Raw genomic sequence first — 16,600 nt, forward strand, 5'->3', positions numbered from 1 at the left:
GTGTGGCCCATTGTGTAATAATGTGTATAAAGCAGATATTTTGGGGGAACTTGCATTCCTCACTACTATGAGCTGAATAAAGAGCATGAAATCCACACGCGACTCCGAGTATATTTCACTAAGTGTTCTGCTGGCACCTTCTTCTCAAAGCCTGTGAAGCTTCTGCCTGCCTCAGGGAGAGAGGCACATTACTCTGATGGGTGCAAGAGCCTTCCCGTCCCCTTTTCAAAGCCCACCTAACATTGGGAAGAAGGCAGCAGGGCTTCAGCATCCTTTCAGAGACCTGGTGCCCCTTCCCAAAGCCCAGGAAGCTTCTGCCTGGCTTAGGGAGGGAGGTGCTATACTCATGCATGCAACGTCACAATGTTTTCACCCCACCCCCCAAATTGCCTTCACAAGCTGGTGCCTCACACCATAACTGTTCACCTACATAAAATGTCACCTGCACCACGAAAGAGGTATGAAAAGAGCAGAGCAAATACAGATATGGCGACGGAGTCTCAGATTGCTTGGGAAGGACCCAGGGGGAAAGGAGCCTTAGGGAACTGCCTCATGGGGGCTAGATCTACCAGAATGAGTTGCTATGCTCACTAGGCCTGCCTTCTTTCTTTGAATAAATAGTTGACTTTACTGACACCAGGTGACAGATGGTCCACAGTTTCCCACTTGTGACACATTTGTTTGTTTTTCCTTTGTGCTGCTTTCCAGGCAAAAGTGATTCCCAAGTCCACATTGCACATTTTGTGGAAGGGGGGATGAGTCTAGAGAAGCCAGACAGAGTGGGGCCGTATCATGTTGTGTTGGAAAACCCAAACTTCTCTCCCCGTGGAGCCATTTTGAGAACGTCATGGTCATTGTTTAAGCGAAAGATAAAGGTCCACACTGTAGCACTGCTCTATCAAATGCTTCGATTCAGCTCACCAAAATTCCACCTGTATCTCCTACCCAATGACTCTTCTCTGAGAAAGGTAATCGGGATTCGCCAACTCTGATTGGTATTCCAGATGGCCTGGATCATTTGCCTGACCATAGTAAGCCTGACAGAGTAGCTATGCAAAATTATGCCTCCGAGTGTGTCATGGTTCATGAACTGTATCTCCCATTGTTGGGCTTGAGCTAATTTACCAAACAGCTAGCCAACATCAACTTGCTGCTGGAGAAAAGATTAGCAGTTGCTCTCCAACTGAGTTATTTTGGTTGCCACCAGTAGTGGTTTTTAAAGTGAGCTTTCCAACAGTGTAATAAGCATTTTTCATTTGCTGGGCAACCTCCTTTCCAAATGCCCTGCTTGGTTCCATAGACAGCATGGTTAGTCAATCGTGCGAACAAAATATGTTTATTCTATAGTTCTAAGTACACCCAGCCTTCTCTGAAATCAGTGGCACTACCTTCAAAGTAAATGCATTTAGTGATGTGCAAATTCTCCTTGCTTCGTTTAGTAGTTACAAGCTTTCTACAAGAACATTCTTTCTGGTGTGCAAGGCTGGCACATGAGAGAAACTGCTCCCCATGCAGTCTGAAAATTGCCTGTCCATATTTTGGTTTCTGATGAGATTTAGTTTTCTTTATATTGAAGATGGAGAATCTGTGTCTCTGCAGATGCTCTTGGGCTCAAAACCCATCATTCCTGACCCACACTGGCTGTGGCTGATAGGAATCCAATGACATCTGGAAGGTTGCAGCTTCCCCATCCCTGCCTTGCATGCTTCAACAAAGCCAAGAAAGGGGTAGGGATCCAGTATTCCAGAAGTTGGTTACCTTTCTTGCATGTCTCAAAAGTGACCTTTGCCTTTCCTAGGCGGTTCATGAGCACGAAGCACAATGCCCTTCACGAAGAATAGACAAACCCCCCTGGACTCTGAGGCCTCTGACGATTGGCTGCCACTTCTTTGTGGAGACAAATGATGTCAGAGTCTGTCCCAAGGTGAGACGCAAAGATGATAAAAGGCTTTGCTAGGGCAGAGCCATGGCTGTGAAGTATGAGAACAGGAGGGACTCCACCAGGATCCCTCGTCACCCTTTAATTTGACTCCCTTGGACTGGTCGACTGGGCTAAGCCTTGTTTGCACATAAGGAGGTTTTATGCTTCCCCACAGGAAGTGGAGTTTCAATACCTGGATGCTGACAAGCTGCAGCAGTATGTGGAACTGTTTGCTCAGCAAATGCAAGACATGTTCAACTTCAGTGTGATGGAGAAGCCCAAGAATGAACTCATCTGGGAGGCCCTTGTGACACAAGGTGAGCTTAGTTGGAAGAAAATTGGAAGGTTGGACCATAATTTGGGAGGCAGGGTGATAAAGGACATCCCAGTCACATTCCCTCTTTGACTGCCTCTTTCCTCTGCTCTTTCAGAAGAGTTAAAGTCTCCTGAGATGACGTCTTCTCCTTCAAGCTCAGAGCAAGGTCTGCAGGTTTTAATTACTTATTTCCTCGTAGTTAAATCCCAGCTTCCTCCCAATGGCAGCACAGAGTGGCTGGTGATACAGTACCATAGATAAGTCACTTTTGTAATGTTAGGGAATCGCCTACCGGTGCAGGTTCCCCATTGCTTTATAGTCTCCTTTGGTGCCAGATGAAGGTCTTTCAACGCAGCTAAATTTTGTAGAAACAGCTTTGGCTTGGATTCAGCACACCCAGTGTGCTAACAGAATCCAGTGCAAATGCTCATGATACTGCAATTGGGCTTTTCTCCCTTCACCCGCCACTACCCTAAAATGCACTTTGGAAGATCAAGGAGAACCCCCAGAATAGCCGGAAAGGGTACGGTGTGTATACTTGGTTGTTGGGGAGGGATAGCTCTGTCTGGCAAGAGGGTGACATTTAATTTCTCCCTGTATGTTTTACAGCCTGGGCTTCTTAGTTTTCAGCTGAGTGTTATTTGTTAAATTGTCACTTTTAAATTGGTTTAATTGGTTTTCTAACTGCATGTTAATGTGTGTGTTTGTTGCTTTGCTTTTCCTTGTGAGCCAGCTGGAGAATTTGTGTCATGAAGTGGCAATATAAGGTAAAATTTACATAGATATAAAAAACACTGTGAAAATGCTTTTTTAAAAATGTTTTGAAATCTACATTGAATTTTCCATAGCTCTCTTTCACCATCTAGTGTCACATTTATATATTGCACTTAACAACACTCATAAAACGTTTTATTAGCAGCTGTATAGCTGAGTGCTGAGTGCAAGGTATAAATAAGTAACATTTGTAGCACAAAGTCCTTAAAAGGGGCCTTCTTCCAGGGCACAGGCCTTGTGGGTAAAGTTTTCATGGATTTAAAAGCTGGGTAGTCAGTGGTATGAACTCTCCCCGCAGAAGAAAGGAAAGCTCATGGCACTATTAAGAACAATTGATTCTTCTTGGGTTTTAAAATGAGAGAAGATAGAAATGAGTATGACATGATTAATAAGACATGATTAGAGATGTGAGACTTCAGATAAAAATGAATGAAGTATTTATTATGTGAGGTGTGAGTGCATTCAGACTCCTATCAAGATGGGGCATCATTCTGGTGAGAATGGGGAATGTGCTATAGTTCCCCAGATATGCATGGCCCCCTGAACCAGAGAACCCTTTCCTTAACTACTATTCACAAAGGTTTATTGTCTATTCATAATTCCAGTACTGGGGACAGAGAGTTCCTTAAGAAATGCATTTCATAGAATATTAGGACTGTCTTATTTGATTAGTCATAGTTTCGGCCAGGAAACCTCTGCCATGATAGATTGGGAGTCAACAGCCAGCACAGCCAGCCATAGTTGGCTTGCATCCCCACACCATACTTTTTTTTAAAGCCCTCTTACATCATTTCAACAGTGGTGGGGAATCCTGGGAACTGTAATTTGTTAAGCATCTCCTAACAACTCCCAACACCCTCACTATCACTCCACACAGCATCAATCACATTTTTCTAAGTAGAGGGTTTGCTTCTATGCCAGGCACACTTTTTCTGGGATTTTTCTTAAAAAGAAATAATTCAGTCCAGCCCAGAAATTGTCAAGACAGCAACCTTGCAAATTGAACACACTGGGAATGCTACGATTTTCCTGACATTCTTTCCCTGCTCCCATTTGCTTGTTGGTAGTGAACTCAACACACTTGTTCATGATGCAAAATGCTGGAGAGATTTGAAAATCCTGGGTTCATGTCCAGTGATTATGATTTTCCCATAGTCCCTGCAAGTTTCATAAACACACCTTCTCTCTCGTTTTTCCAGGTGCTTGTTGCTTCACTATGTCCCATGCTGCATCAGGACATAGTGTGGAAAGCAGGTAGGGCTTAACTGTTCCTCATGAAAGGCCAGTCCTGCTATTAGGGACAATGAAGCAGCTGCCACAGAGAGGCAGCAGATATTGAAGGGGTGGTGCTGTTTATGCATGGGCTGCAGTGCGGTCTCTGGAGGGGCAGAAACATACAAACATGCAAATTTAACAGAAGCTAAATTGGGTCACTCTACCTATCAGTTGCATAGAAGGTTCCCTCCAGGGAAGAGAGAGACGGCTGCTTTTTCTTATTCCATGGCCAAGAGATTATAAGCCTAGCCTGTTGCTCAATTTGGAATGGGGCAGCAGAAGAGGGGGAGACATAATTTTTTCAGATAGGGCCAGCTAAACTTTTTGGCCTGAGGATGGTCAGATACCTCTTTGAGGGTCACAGGCCACTGGTGGGCATGGCCAATGTATGTGCACACAACACACAGAGATCACACACACAAATACTGCGCATGCATTGCACAGAAGCACACCTATGGAGCATGCAGGCTCACCAGGCATAAGGCACAAAACTCAGACATGCAGTGTCACATAAATCTCCACTTTACACATGCACAGTCAAACACTTCCTCGTACAAAACACTACAATGAGGTCCAAGGCTGAGGGCCTTCTGGCGGTTCCCTCTCTGTGAGAAATGAGTTTCACAGGGAAGCAGGCAGAGGGCCCTCTCAGTAGTGGTGCCGGTCCTGTGGAATGCCCTCCCATCAGATGTCAAGGAAATAAAGAACTATCTGACTTTTAGAAGACATCTGAAAGCAGCTCTGTTTAGGGAATTTTTTACGGTTTGAATTTTTATTTTGTACTTAGTGTTCTGTTGGGAGCTGCCTAGAGTGGCTGGGGAAACCTGGGGAGGGGTATAAATAAATAAATACTACTACTACTACTACTACTCAGTGTGAAATCAGGATGCCAAAATGATGGATTTGCCCCTATTATACCCCAGGGATTACTGCACACTTTTCAGGACAAAACCTCCTGCTGGAACCATCTCTTCAGGAGGTCCGTTTTTGAACTGAGTCTTTATTCTGGCAGCAGCTGCCCTTTGGAACTCACTGCTGTTACGCATCAGTTAAGCACTGTCTCCATGCTCTTTTTGAAGACCTTGTTTTTTCAACTGGTGGAGATCTTTATCCCCCAGTCGGCAGTAGTATTGGATCTGGAATGGTTTTATATATTATAAAGTAGATTCAGCAGTTTCATAGGAAGCAGTTCATTAACTGAAATGGAATGAAACACGCTCTCTCAAACAGCACACAGGACACCCTGAAGTGGACAGATGTTGCCTTTTAACCTTTAAGAGCAGGAGGAGGTTTAGCTATGATCTCAGCATTGTGATGCTTGGTCCACATGGCTGATCAAAGATGACTCTCTAAACTTTAGGACAGCCTTTCTCAGCCTGTGGGTCCCCAGATGTTGTTGAACTACAATTCCCATCACTCCTAGCTAGCAAGGCCAGAGCTCAGGGATGATGGGAGTTGTAGTCCAGCAACATCTGGGGACCCACAGGTTGAGAATTGCTACTTTAGGAGCATGTCAGGCCACACCTATTCTCTGCCTGCTCCCTCATTGTCAATTCCAGTTATGGAAGTTGGCGGCACTTGCAGATGGTGTGGCTCCTTTCCATGTCCCTTTGCTGATCTTCTCTATTTTTGTGCCTGTTTTTCCCTGCCTCTGGGGGTGACAATGCAGAGCGATGAAGAAGACCATCAGAGACCACCTGGTGTTCACCCTGGAGAACCTGAGGGAGGATGATCTCAACAGGTTCAAGTTCAAGCTCAGTGAACTCCCCATTGCAGAGCGCTTTGACAACATACCCCAAGGGCCACTGGAGAAAGCGAATGCCATGGAACTGAGCCGACTCCTGCTGGGTTTCTACATGGAGGATTATGCTGTGCAGGTGACAGTTGATGTGCTCAATGCCATCAACTGCAGGGATGAGGCAGAGAGGCTCCTCAGCCTCACCAGGAAGAGGTAAGAAAGAAGGAGGGCCATCTCATGGAACTCGCTGGGAGGGAAGGCAAATAGAGGGCCAGTCGCCCCTGATGCCCCACCCACTGTAAGGTGGGGGTGATTGATTCTGGCCATCTCTTCATGGGGGTGAAAGGAGGAAAGCCTTATATCAAGGCCAGCCAATCTAGTGCCCTTCAGCTCTTCATTTATTTTACTTACTTAACAGAATTTGCATACCTTTTAGCTGTAAACACCTCTAAGCAGTTTGTATTTATATATATATATATATATATATATATATATATATATATGTAGGTTTTGGTGTCTTCGGGTGTCTTCCCGTGTAAGAGTTGGGGTGTCTAGGCGACGTTTCGACGAGGTCTCACTCGTCATCTTCAGGCTGGTGCTTTCGGCTTCTTGTTACTAGAACAGAGCAGGATCTCAGTGTTTGAGTTCCTATAAATACTGTTGAGGGGGTGTGGTGTATAGCCTCCAACGTTCTGGGCAGAGAGGAAGTTCCCAGGTTAATGTGCCTTTTCTTCTTTTGTTCATTAATTACTTGAGGGATATCTTGAGTGATTACTTGAGTGATATTCTGGGTACCACTTAGGAGGGTCATTAGGTGTGGATTAGTTGCTAAAGCTTTCGTGTCTTGACCTCTTGACCTTGTAAAGAGTTTTTCTGAGAAGATGGCTGTACTGCACTTAGTTGTGCTCTGGCTTGGCTTCGTGTATAGGGGCGAGCTGTGGTTTTGTGCCCTGTGCCAGCCAGATCTGTGTAGGGATTGCAGGGGGGTGCAGCATCCGGAGGTGCCACTATGGTTTGGCTACTGGATGGTGTCTGTAATTTATCTGTGGAGAGGGTCTGGGTTTGGGTCTGGTGTGGTTGATTGGAGATGGCGTTCTGTGTGCCTCTGGTTCTGGTGTCGGTTTTTGTGGGGAGGGCTAATTTCCAGATGTCTGGCAGGCGGGACGTGTCGTCACGCTTGTTCATGTTGTGAGGGTGTTTCTCTATCTCGATGGCTTCCATGATTATTCTCTTGTGGTGATGTTCCATGTTAAAGAGCAATTTGGAATCTGCAAAATTAATTTCGTGTCCTGTTTCTTTCATGTGTTGGTAAAGAGAGGAAGTTTTTTCTTCTTTTTTGACGGCATTCTTGTGTTCTGCGATACGTGCATTTATTCGTCTGTTTGTTTGTCCAATGTACGTGGCTGGGCAGACTTTGCAGGGTATTTCATAGACCCCTTGGTTTTCTAACTGGATTTTATCTTTTGGGTTTCTGAGGATATTGGCTATTTTTTGGTTGGTGCAAAAGGCTGTTTTGATATTGTGTTTATGGAGGATTTTGCTAATTTTATCTGTAGTGCCCTTGATATAAGGAAGGAGGGCCATGCCATTGTTTTCTTCTGTGTCTTGGTTTTTGGGGGGTGTTTCTTTTTGGATTAGCTTCGTAACCCTGTTTTGCTGGTATCCGTTGGCGATTAACACATTTGAGAGATTCTGTAACTCAGTTGTCAAGTGGTCTTTGTCAGCCAGGCGTTTGGTTCTGGAGATGAGAGTCTTGGCTACGGAGTTTATTTGTGCAGGGTGGTGGTGTGATTGTGCATGTAAGTAGCGGTTGGTGTGTGTTTTTTTCCGGTAGATAGTGTGTCCTAGGGAGCCATCAGGTTTTTTGTAGATTAGGACGTCAAGGAAGGGAAGTTGGTTGTTGGCTTCTATTTCCATAGTGAATTGTATTTTGGGGTGTAGGCTGTTGAGATGTGTGAGGAAGCTATCTAGTTTTTCCTTCCCGTGTGGCCAAATTACAAAGGTGTCGTCAACATATCTGAGCCAAAGTTTGGGTTTGTGTTCTGACTTGTCTAAAGCATTGGTTTCAAAGTGTTCCATGTACAGATTTGCGATGACCGGTGAGAGGGGTGATCCCATAGGTGCTCCTTCTATCTGTTTGTATCTTTGTCCATTGTGGATGAAGTACGTGTTGGTTAGGCAGTGGTTGGTCAGGTCCAGGATGTATTCGGGGGGATTGTATTTGTTTTGAATGGCTGTCAAGGCTTCATTAATGGGCACTTGTGTGAAGAGAGATACAACATCGAAGCTCACAAGTAGGTCATCGGGATGTAGGTTTTGCTTCTTTATTGTTTCTATGAACTGGAAGGAGTTTGTAACGTGTGAAGCGATAGATTCTGCATAGGGCTGAAGTTGCTTAGCGAGAAATTTAGCGAGATTTTGTAGAGGTGAGCCTATGGAGCTGACTATTGGTCTGAGTGGTGTTCCTTCTTTGTGTATCTTGGGGAGACCGTAGAGTTTGGGGCATCTGGATGATTTTTCTCTGGGGATGATTCTTAGCTGGATTTCTTCACTGATAGGAGAGGCTTTTATTTTGGATTTGGTGGTTTTTTCCAGATAGGTGGTGGGATCTGTTTTTATAGGTTGGTAGGTAGGGTCTTGGAGTAGATTTGATAGTTTTGCTTGGTAGTCCGATGTGTTCATCACAACAGTGGCATTACCTTTGTCTGCTGGGAGAATGATTATGTTGTTGTCTTTCCTCAGGTTGGTGAGTGCTTTCTGTTCTTCTTTGTGTAAATTGCTTCCAAAAGATAAAATCCAGTTAGAAAACCAAGGGGTCTATGAAATACCCTGCAAAGTCTGCCCAGCCACGTACATTGGACAAACAAACAGACGAATAAATGCACGTATCGCAGAACACAAGAATGCCGTCAAAAAAGAAGAAAAAACTTCCTCTCTTTACCAACACATGAAAGAAACAGGACACGAAATTAATTTTGCAGATTCCAAATTGCTCTTTAACATGGAACATCACCACAAGAGAATAATCATGGAAGCCATCGAGATAGAGAAACACCCTCACAACATGAACAAGCGTGACGACACGTCCCGCCTGCCAGACATCTGGAAATTAGCCCTCCCCACAAAAACCGACACCAGAACCAGAGGCACACAGAACGCCATCTCCAATCAACCACACCAGACCCAAACCCAGACCCTCTCCACAGATAAATTACAGACACCATCCAGTAGCCAAACCATAGTGGCACCTCCGGATGCTGCACCCCCCTGCAATCCCTACACAGATCTGGCTGGCACAGGGCACAAAACCACAGCTCGCCCCTATACACGAAGCCAAGCCAGAGCACAACTAAGTGCAGTACAGCCATCTTCTCAGAAAAACTCTTTACAAGGTCAAGAGGTCAAGACACGAAAGCTTTAGCAACTAATCCACACCTAATGACCCTCCTAAGTGGTACCCAGAATATCACTCAAGTAATCACTCAAGATATCCCTCAAGTAATTAATGAACAAAAGAAGAAAAGGCACATTAACCTAGGAACTTCCTCTCTGCCCAGAACGTTGGAGGCTATACACCACACCCCCTCAACAGTATTTATAGGAACTCAAACACTGAGATCCTGCTCTGTTCTAGTAACAAGAAGCCGAAAGCACCAGCCTGAAGATGACGAGTGAGACCTCGTCGAAACGTCGCCTAGACACCCCAACTCTTACACGGGAAGACACCCGAAGACACCAAAACCTACATTCCTGTACCCGTGAAAATCTACGAAAGCATATATATATATATATATATATATACATATATATATATATATATATATACACAGTGAGGGGGGAAAGTATTTGATCTCCTGCTAAATTTGCCCGTTTGCCCTCTGACGAAGAAATTACCAGTCCATAATTTTAATGGTAGGTTTATTGTAGCTGTGAGAGACAGAATAACAACAGGGAAACCCCCAGAAACCCAGAAGACAAAAGTCAGAGATTGATGTGCATTATAATGAGTGAAATAAGTATTTGATCCCATTGCAAAAGATGACTTAGTACTTGGTGGCAAAACCCTTGTTGGCAATTAGAGAGGTCAGACGTTTCTTGTAGGTGGCCACCAGGTTTGCACACATCTCAGGAGGTATTTTGTCCCACTCCTCTTTGCAGATCCTCTCCAAGTCAGCAAAATTTCAAGGCTGAAGTGTAGCTACTTGAACCTTCAGCTCCCTCCACAGATTTTCGATGGGATTAAGGTCTGGAGACTGGCTAGGCCACTTGCTGTGAATCCTCCCTTTCTTCTCCTGGCAGTACCATATTTAAGTGTTACACTTCCAGGTACTGCATCATTAAATCTCAAAAGAAAGGCTTGGACAACAGCCTGGATTGGAGTGATTTTTTTAAAAAAAATTACCGTATTTTTCGCCCTATAGGATGCACTTTTCCCCCTCCAAAAATGAAGGGGAAATGTGTGTGCGTCCTATGGGGCGAATGCAGGCTTTCGCTGAAGCCTGGAGAGGGAGAGGGGTCAGTGCGCACCGACCCCTCTCCCTCTCCAGGCTTCAGGAAGCTATCCGCAACCCGTGGGAGCCCGCAGGAGTTCCCCCGGGCTCCCATGGGTTGGGCAGAGCTGCCTGCACCCCGAAGCCCTGGCGCGCTGAGTAGTCGCGCCGGGGCTTTGGGTAGCTCTGCGCAAGCCGCGGGAGAGCTCCCCCGGCTTGCGCAGCGCTGCCTCTCATCCTGAAGCCCCGGCGCGCTGAGCAGTTGTGCCGGGGCTTCGGGTAGCTCTGTGCAAGCCACGGGAGGGCTCCCACGGCTTGCGGAGAGCAGCCTGTTCTGGGGGCTGGGGTCGGGGGAAGCTCGGGCTTCTCCCGCCCCAGCCTCGCACCTTGGGGGGAAAATAAATTTTTTTCTTTATTTCCCCTCCAAAAAACTAGGTGCGCCTTATGGGCCGGTGCGCCCTATGGGGCGAAAAATACGGTATTTTTATTAGATACTTTTATTTTGCTTTAAACAAATACATATAAATATAGACAACCAAAATTACAAAAAAAAAATCCTTAATAATAATAATAATAATGAAAAAGCTAAAAAAACTACAAAGAAATCAAAGTACATGGCACAGAACATAAGCAACTATGGGAAAGAAAAAAGAAAAATAGGGGGCGGGAAGAAAAAGGAAGATGAGCCAAAACAGGAAAGCTCATCTATTGTACCCTTCCGTCAAGCTCACAATAGATCATTATTCTTATCAATTCTCTCTATCTGCATTCCAAAGGAATCCCTCATCTTGGTATCAGGGAGCATTTCTCTATGCGGTATCATTCTAAACATAACCAGGTCTTTCTTGTTGAGCCCTTGTCCCCTAAATAATTATTTCAACATTCCCATTCTTCTTTCACCATTTTTTTAGGTTTATCTCGTATTGCATCTGTCAGCTTTGTGAGCTCCAAATACTCACACAATTTGACTACCCATTCATATTTAGCGGGTGTATTTTTATCTTTCCAGTGTTTTGCCACTATAACCCTTGCTGCTGACGTTGCATACATAAATAGCCTGGTTTTATTTTTGGGAATATTATCTGAAACCATTCCTAGTAAAAATTCTTCCGGTTTCTTGCTAAATGTAGTTTTTAACAATCTCTTTATCGCTTCATAAATCATATTCCAAAATCTTTGTATCTCTAGACAGGACCACCACATATGGTAGTATGTTCCTATCTGTTCCTTACATCTCCAGCACTTGTTATTGTTTGATTTATTTATTTTTGCAAGTTTTACAGGGGTCAGGTACCACCTATAGTACATTTTTATAAGATTTTCCCTTATAAGGAAACAAGCCGTGAATTTTATATTTTTAGTCCATAATTCATTCCAAATATTGGGTTTGATTGTATGTCCCAGGTCCCTCTCCCATTTTACTGTAATTTCTTTGATATCCTCCTCCGTTCTTAGCCAATTCAAAAGTAGTTTGTACATTTTTGCAAGTGTCTTTTGATTATTATATAAAATATCCTTCTCCAGATTGGAGTGATTGAACAACTTGGGAGTTGCTGCGTCGTTAAACTTCAAATGATAAACTTGGACAACAGCCTGGATTGGAAGATTGAAATGAAGTCAGGAAAAGCTGTGGTGGTAAATAGACAGTTGGAAAAAAATATTCAGAAATAAAGCTGTATTCGATGGATGAAAGGATATATGATTTTTTGACATGATTGAGAATCGCATAGCCTGGGCTGTAAAGTGTTAAGATCAGAATGTGGAAATTAGGAAAAGAACAAGAAGAGACAGGAACGAAGATTTTGAGATATTCTTCAGAAGTCCAGACTATGGGGAGCCCAGAAAAATTAATAATTAACAATTTGGACTGCAAATTGGTCTTTTTTATTTTAGTTTATTGTTTTTAATTGGATAATGATGTGGATATGTTGATTGGCTGATTTTATTGGAAAATCAATAAAAATGATTTTTAAAAAAGTGTTACGCTTCCATATAAACTTATTAATTCTCTCCCTCTCTCTCCTAGGAACTAGCCATTCTTTGTTAAAACCTCTGCGTTTTGTCAGCCCTCCTCAGGGAACAATGGTGATCCCTTTCCTGCTTTATCTGATCCTTTATCTGCTTTATCTGAAGAAGTGTGCATGCACACGAAAGCTCATACCAAGAACTAACTTAGTTGGTCTTTAAGGTGCTACTGGAAGGAATTTTTTATTTTGACTATGGCAGACCAACACGGCTACCTATCTGTAACTGATCCTGACAATCTCCAAAAATATCTGGAAGCCAAATTGTTTTGTCTCAGCCCAACCATGGCTGCCACCCAGAATCCTCTACAACACTTCAATACCACAAACATTTGCCAGTTTTATAATGCATTGGCTTTGTGATAGGAATTTTATGGTTTTAGATATATGGCAACGTTCATAACCACACGTACATAGATCAGCACAGGAAAGCCAACCTGGAACCATTTTGATTCCTAAACTGAGCAAATGTTTCTCTGCATGGTAAAAATGGAAAAGCCTCCCCATTGTCTCTTCCTTCACAAATCCTGTCCTAATCTGTGTTTGAATAAGGTGTGAGCCTGTGACCTGGCCTAGGAAATAAGTATTTTACCACTACAAAAGAATGGCCAGGCTCCCCAGGAAATCCAATCAAGTAACCTGCTAGACAGGAGATAAACAACAACAGGAGAAAAACAACATTAAAATTTCTGTGATGTAGGTGGGATGTATCTGAGGGGTGGTCTTACGTTACACCCCTTCTGTGATGTATGCATAATGTTTCTGGGGGTGGTCTTGATCTAGAGGATGGGAATTTCAAAAGTCTTTATAAGCCATTGCAAAGCATTTTTGTGGGTGCTCTTCCTCTCCTGCGTGTGAGGGGAGCACCCTGTTGCAACAGATCAATAAAGATCAAGCTTACTAGCTGCTTTGCTTCTCAATATTCTCTGGTTGGCCTCTGTTATTTTCTCCTACCAATAGGGAACCTATGTAAGGACTCTATATGGGCTCTTGGATACCCCATAAGGGAAAAGGGCATATTTTTATTTACAACAGCTTCCCCCAGAGAATCCTGGGAATTGTAGTCTAGTTAGCTGCTAACAATTATCTCCCTAAAAAAACCCAAACTTCCAATGAAACTACAGTTTCCAGCTGTCCAGGAAAATGCATACTGATAGAAGAGTTTCAGCTTTGGCTGGCCTCTTGCCCTCCAGATGTTCCAAACTACAACTCCCATCAGCCCCAGCCAACGTGTTGCATCAGTGCCACATTTCATCAAGGGACACTGGAAGCAGCTGGTCCAATGGACTGCATTGATGGGAGTGGTGTTTACTATCAGGAAATGCAGATGCAAGCATTGTACAATCAGTTTGGGATCTGGTCCTGATTAGGCGCAACCGAGACCCAATATGAACCAATCAGGACCCTGGATCTGAATCACAACCTAGATATTTGAATCATCAGTATTCTCATTCACTCAGAATGAGAGAACCAAAATGGCCATAACTTACTTGTTTTTCCCCATAGGTGCATGTAATTTGGACACATGGTAGTCCCTCCAGAGGGAATGAACTGCCAAATTTCAGAAAGTTAGCTCAAGGGTTTGTTTTTTGTTTGTTTTGTTAACCAAATTTAAAATTTGCTGTTTTTCCAAAGAAAAATCAGCCCTGCAAATTATCACACTCGTTTTGGACCTGATCCTGTTTGGCTATGTGCTGGTGCTAAGCTGTACAGTTTAAAGACTCACTCTGTGTGTTAAGTATGTGTTATACCTAAAGGAGCATCTCCACTCCCATTGCTCAGCCCGGACACTGAGGTCCAGCTCTGAGGGCCTTCTGGTAGTTCCCTCCCCACGAGAAGTGAGGTTGCAGGGAACCAAGCAGAGGGCCTTCTGGGTAGTGGTGCCCATCCTGTGGAGTGCCTTTCCGTCAGATGTCAAGGAAATAAACAACTACAGTGGTATCTCAGGTTACATACGCTTCAGGTTACAGACTCCACTAACCCAGAAATAGTGCTTCAGCTTAAGAACTTTGCTTCAGGATGAGAACAGAAATTGTACTCTGGTGGCGCGGCAGCAGTGGGAGGCCCCATTAGCTAAAGTGATGCTTCAGGTTAAGAACAGTTTCAGGTTAAGAACGGACCTCCGGAACGAATTAAGTACTTAACCCGAGGTATCACTGTATCTGACTTTTAGAAGATATCTGAAGGCAGCCCTGTTTAGGGAGGTTTTTAATGTTTGATGTTTTATTGTGCTTTTAATTCTTTTGGGAAACCCAGCCAGATGGGCAGGATATAAATATTATTATTATTATTATTATTATTATTATTATTATTATTATTATTATTATTATATAAGTACTTCCTAAAAACGACTCAGTAAGACAAAGAGAAAGGCAGTGTGTAATGTGTGTGTGTGTGTGTGTGTGTGTGTGTGTGTGTGTGTGTGTGTGTGTGTATGAGAGAGAGAAGAACTGGCAGTCCTGGTATAGCATTCTTCTAGAGGACTTTTGCAGTAGATTTCCAGGCCTGCCTCTTCCACACTAAAATTCTCTTGTATATGGTAAGCAAAGCCCCTCATTCAAGAAAGCCATGGATGCAGCACAATGTATGGTTATGAGTTTGCTGAGGGAGGCGGTCAGACTCCCCTAAATCCCTAGATTCCGAAAAGGGTTAGTATTTAAGCAACCCCCTAAATCCCTGGATCTAGCAAGTGTTGGAAATAACACAAGACAGCTTACTCATGAGGCAGCCTGATAATGGTCAAGTCATAAGCAAACAAAGGCAGCGTGATGACAATCAAGAAAGCCACCAACCAGGCAAATAATCTTCTGGATGCAGCCCACCCTGAGCCAAAGGGAGTTAGATGAACAAAGGCCAATAGGTTTGCCTGGTGTGGACAGGAGGGGAAATCCTTTGGGTCTATTAGTGGTGACTAGCAAGAAGGTGGAGGCAAAGAATCATGTGGGCTGAAAGGCTATAAATGGGAGAGCAGATTTCTGTTTTGGATTCAAAGCTGCTGCACCTATGGGAGAAGCAAGGGACCCTCTTGGAATGTAATGCTTTGAACAGTAGGCTCAGGCTGTATATGGTATATGTGTAAATAAACCAAATATAATAAAGACACCACAGTCTCCTCTGTGCCTCATGGTTTGAGCCCCGCTTTGGGTGAAAACTTCCTGCATTGTAGGGAGTTGGACTAGAGGAACATCGTGGTCCCTTCCAACTCTACAAGTCTATGATTCTCTGAATCCTACATGGAAAAGTCTAAAAGTGTCCTTGGAATGCTGAGAGGTCATTTGATAAAACACTCAGAGAGAGCAGGTGGTACATTAATTGTCGTTTAATAAAGTGAGTGAACTTTGAACAGCAGGGGAAAATAGATTAGTATTGTAGGATGATTATTGTAATGGGGGGAGAGGGAAAGTAGGAAAGCAGGGTGTGAAATGGAGTAGGAAAACAGAGGGAGAAGGAATAAAGCAGGAAAGCAAGGGGGACGAAATGGAGAAGGAAAACGGTGGGTGAGGAGGGAAAGCTTTCCTGCATTCCTGAAGAAACTGTCCCAGGGAGTAGGAGGTGACAGCGCCACAAGCAAGGGGGCAGGGAGTGGGCACAGCACCCAGATGCAAATATGCCACCCTTTCCAGAGTGTTGCTTGAGGCACCTGCCTCAGACAGACTGAGGATAGCGCCGGCCCAGAGAACTCACTCAAAATGCTGAACATTTCAAAAAGGCAAGTTAAAAATCGGTAAGTGTGATCCAGGAAAGGTGAGGGGGAGAGCTTGTTGCTAGTTCCTGGAATGTGTAGAAGTGACAAAGCAGGTTCAAATCAGGCCTGGCAATATATAGGTGTGGCTTTTGCCCTCCTAGGTGTGTAACATAATACTGGGTTCACAGGGAAAGGGTTAACTAATTGTAAAATGACTAACCAATGGGAACCCAGGGGGCAGAGTTAACTGCATAAGGTTTAAGCACAGAGGGGTTTTTTTAGGAGTTAGAGTTGTTGAGAAGACAGTCTGGAGTTAGAAGAGACAAGAGAAGATAAGTCTGTGGGTTGGGCTAGCCTGGTGTGTGTGAGAGAGAGAA

At 44.0% G+C, this 16,600-nt stretch overlaps 1 protein-coding gene across 5 annotated transcripts in view; it reads left to right on the forward strand.

Moving 5' to 3' along the window:
- Positions 1-13,460, forward strand: part of LOC308570843 (uncharacterized protein) — a 47,352-nt gene extending 33,892 nt beyond the window's left edge. For 2 of the 5 annotated variants that reach the window (XM_081165843.1, XM_081165845.1), the window contains exons 7-13: positions 709-968; positions 1,799-1,924; positions 2,097-2,238; positions 2,353-2,403; positions 4,211-4,265; positions 5,956-6,237; positions 12,039-12,447. In XM_081165843.1, the coding sequence (XP_081021969.1) occupies positions 709-968; positions 1,799-1,924; positions 2,097-2,238; positions 2,353-2,403; positions 4,211-4,265; positions 5,956-6,237; positions 12,039-12,048 (926 nt within the window). In that variant the 3' untranslated portion in view covers positions 12,049-12,447. Of the gene's footprint in view, positions 1-708; positions 969-1,798; positions 1,925-2,096; positions 2,239-2,352; positions 2,404-2,970; positions 3,005-4,210; positions 4,266-5,955; positions 6,238-12,038; positions 12,448-12,540 lie in introns of those variants that run through there. The other 3 variants (XM_081165844.1, XM_081165846.1, XM_081165847.1) reach the window with 3 other exon arrangements.
- Positions 13,461-16,600: the final 3,140 nt, after the last annotated feature.

This window comes from Podarcis bocagei (assembly GCF_964188305.1).
Source record: "Podarcis bocagei genome assembly, chromosome: 13".
In the NCBI taxonomy this organism is placed as follows: domain Eukaryota; kingdom Metazoa; phylum Chordata; class Lepidosauria; order Squamata; family Lacertidae; genus Podarcis; species Podarcis bocagei.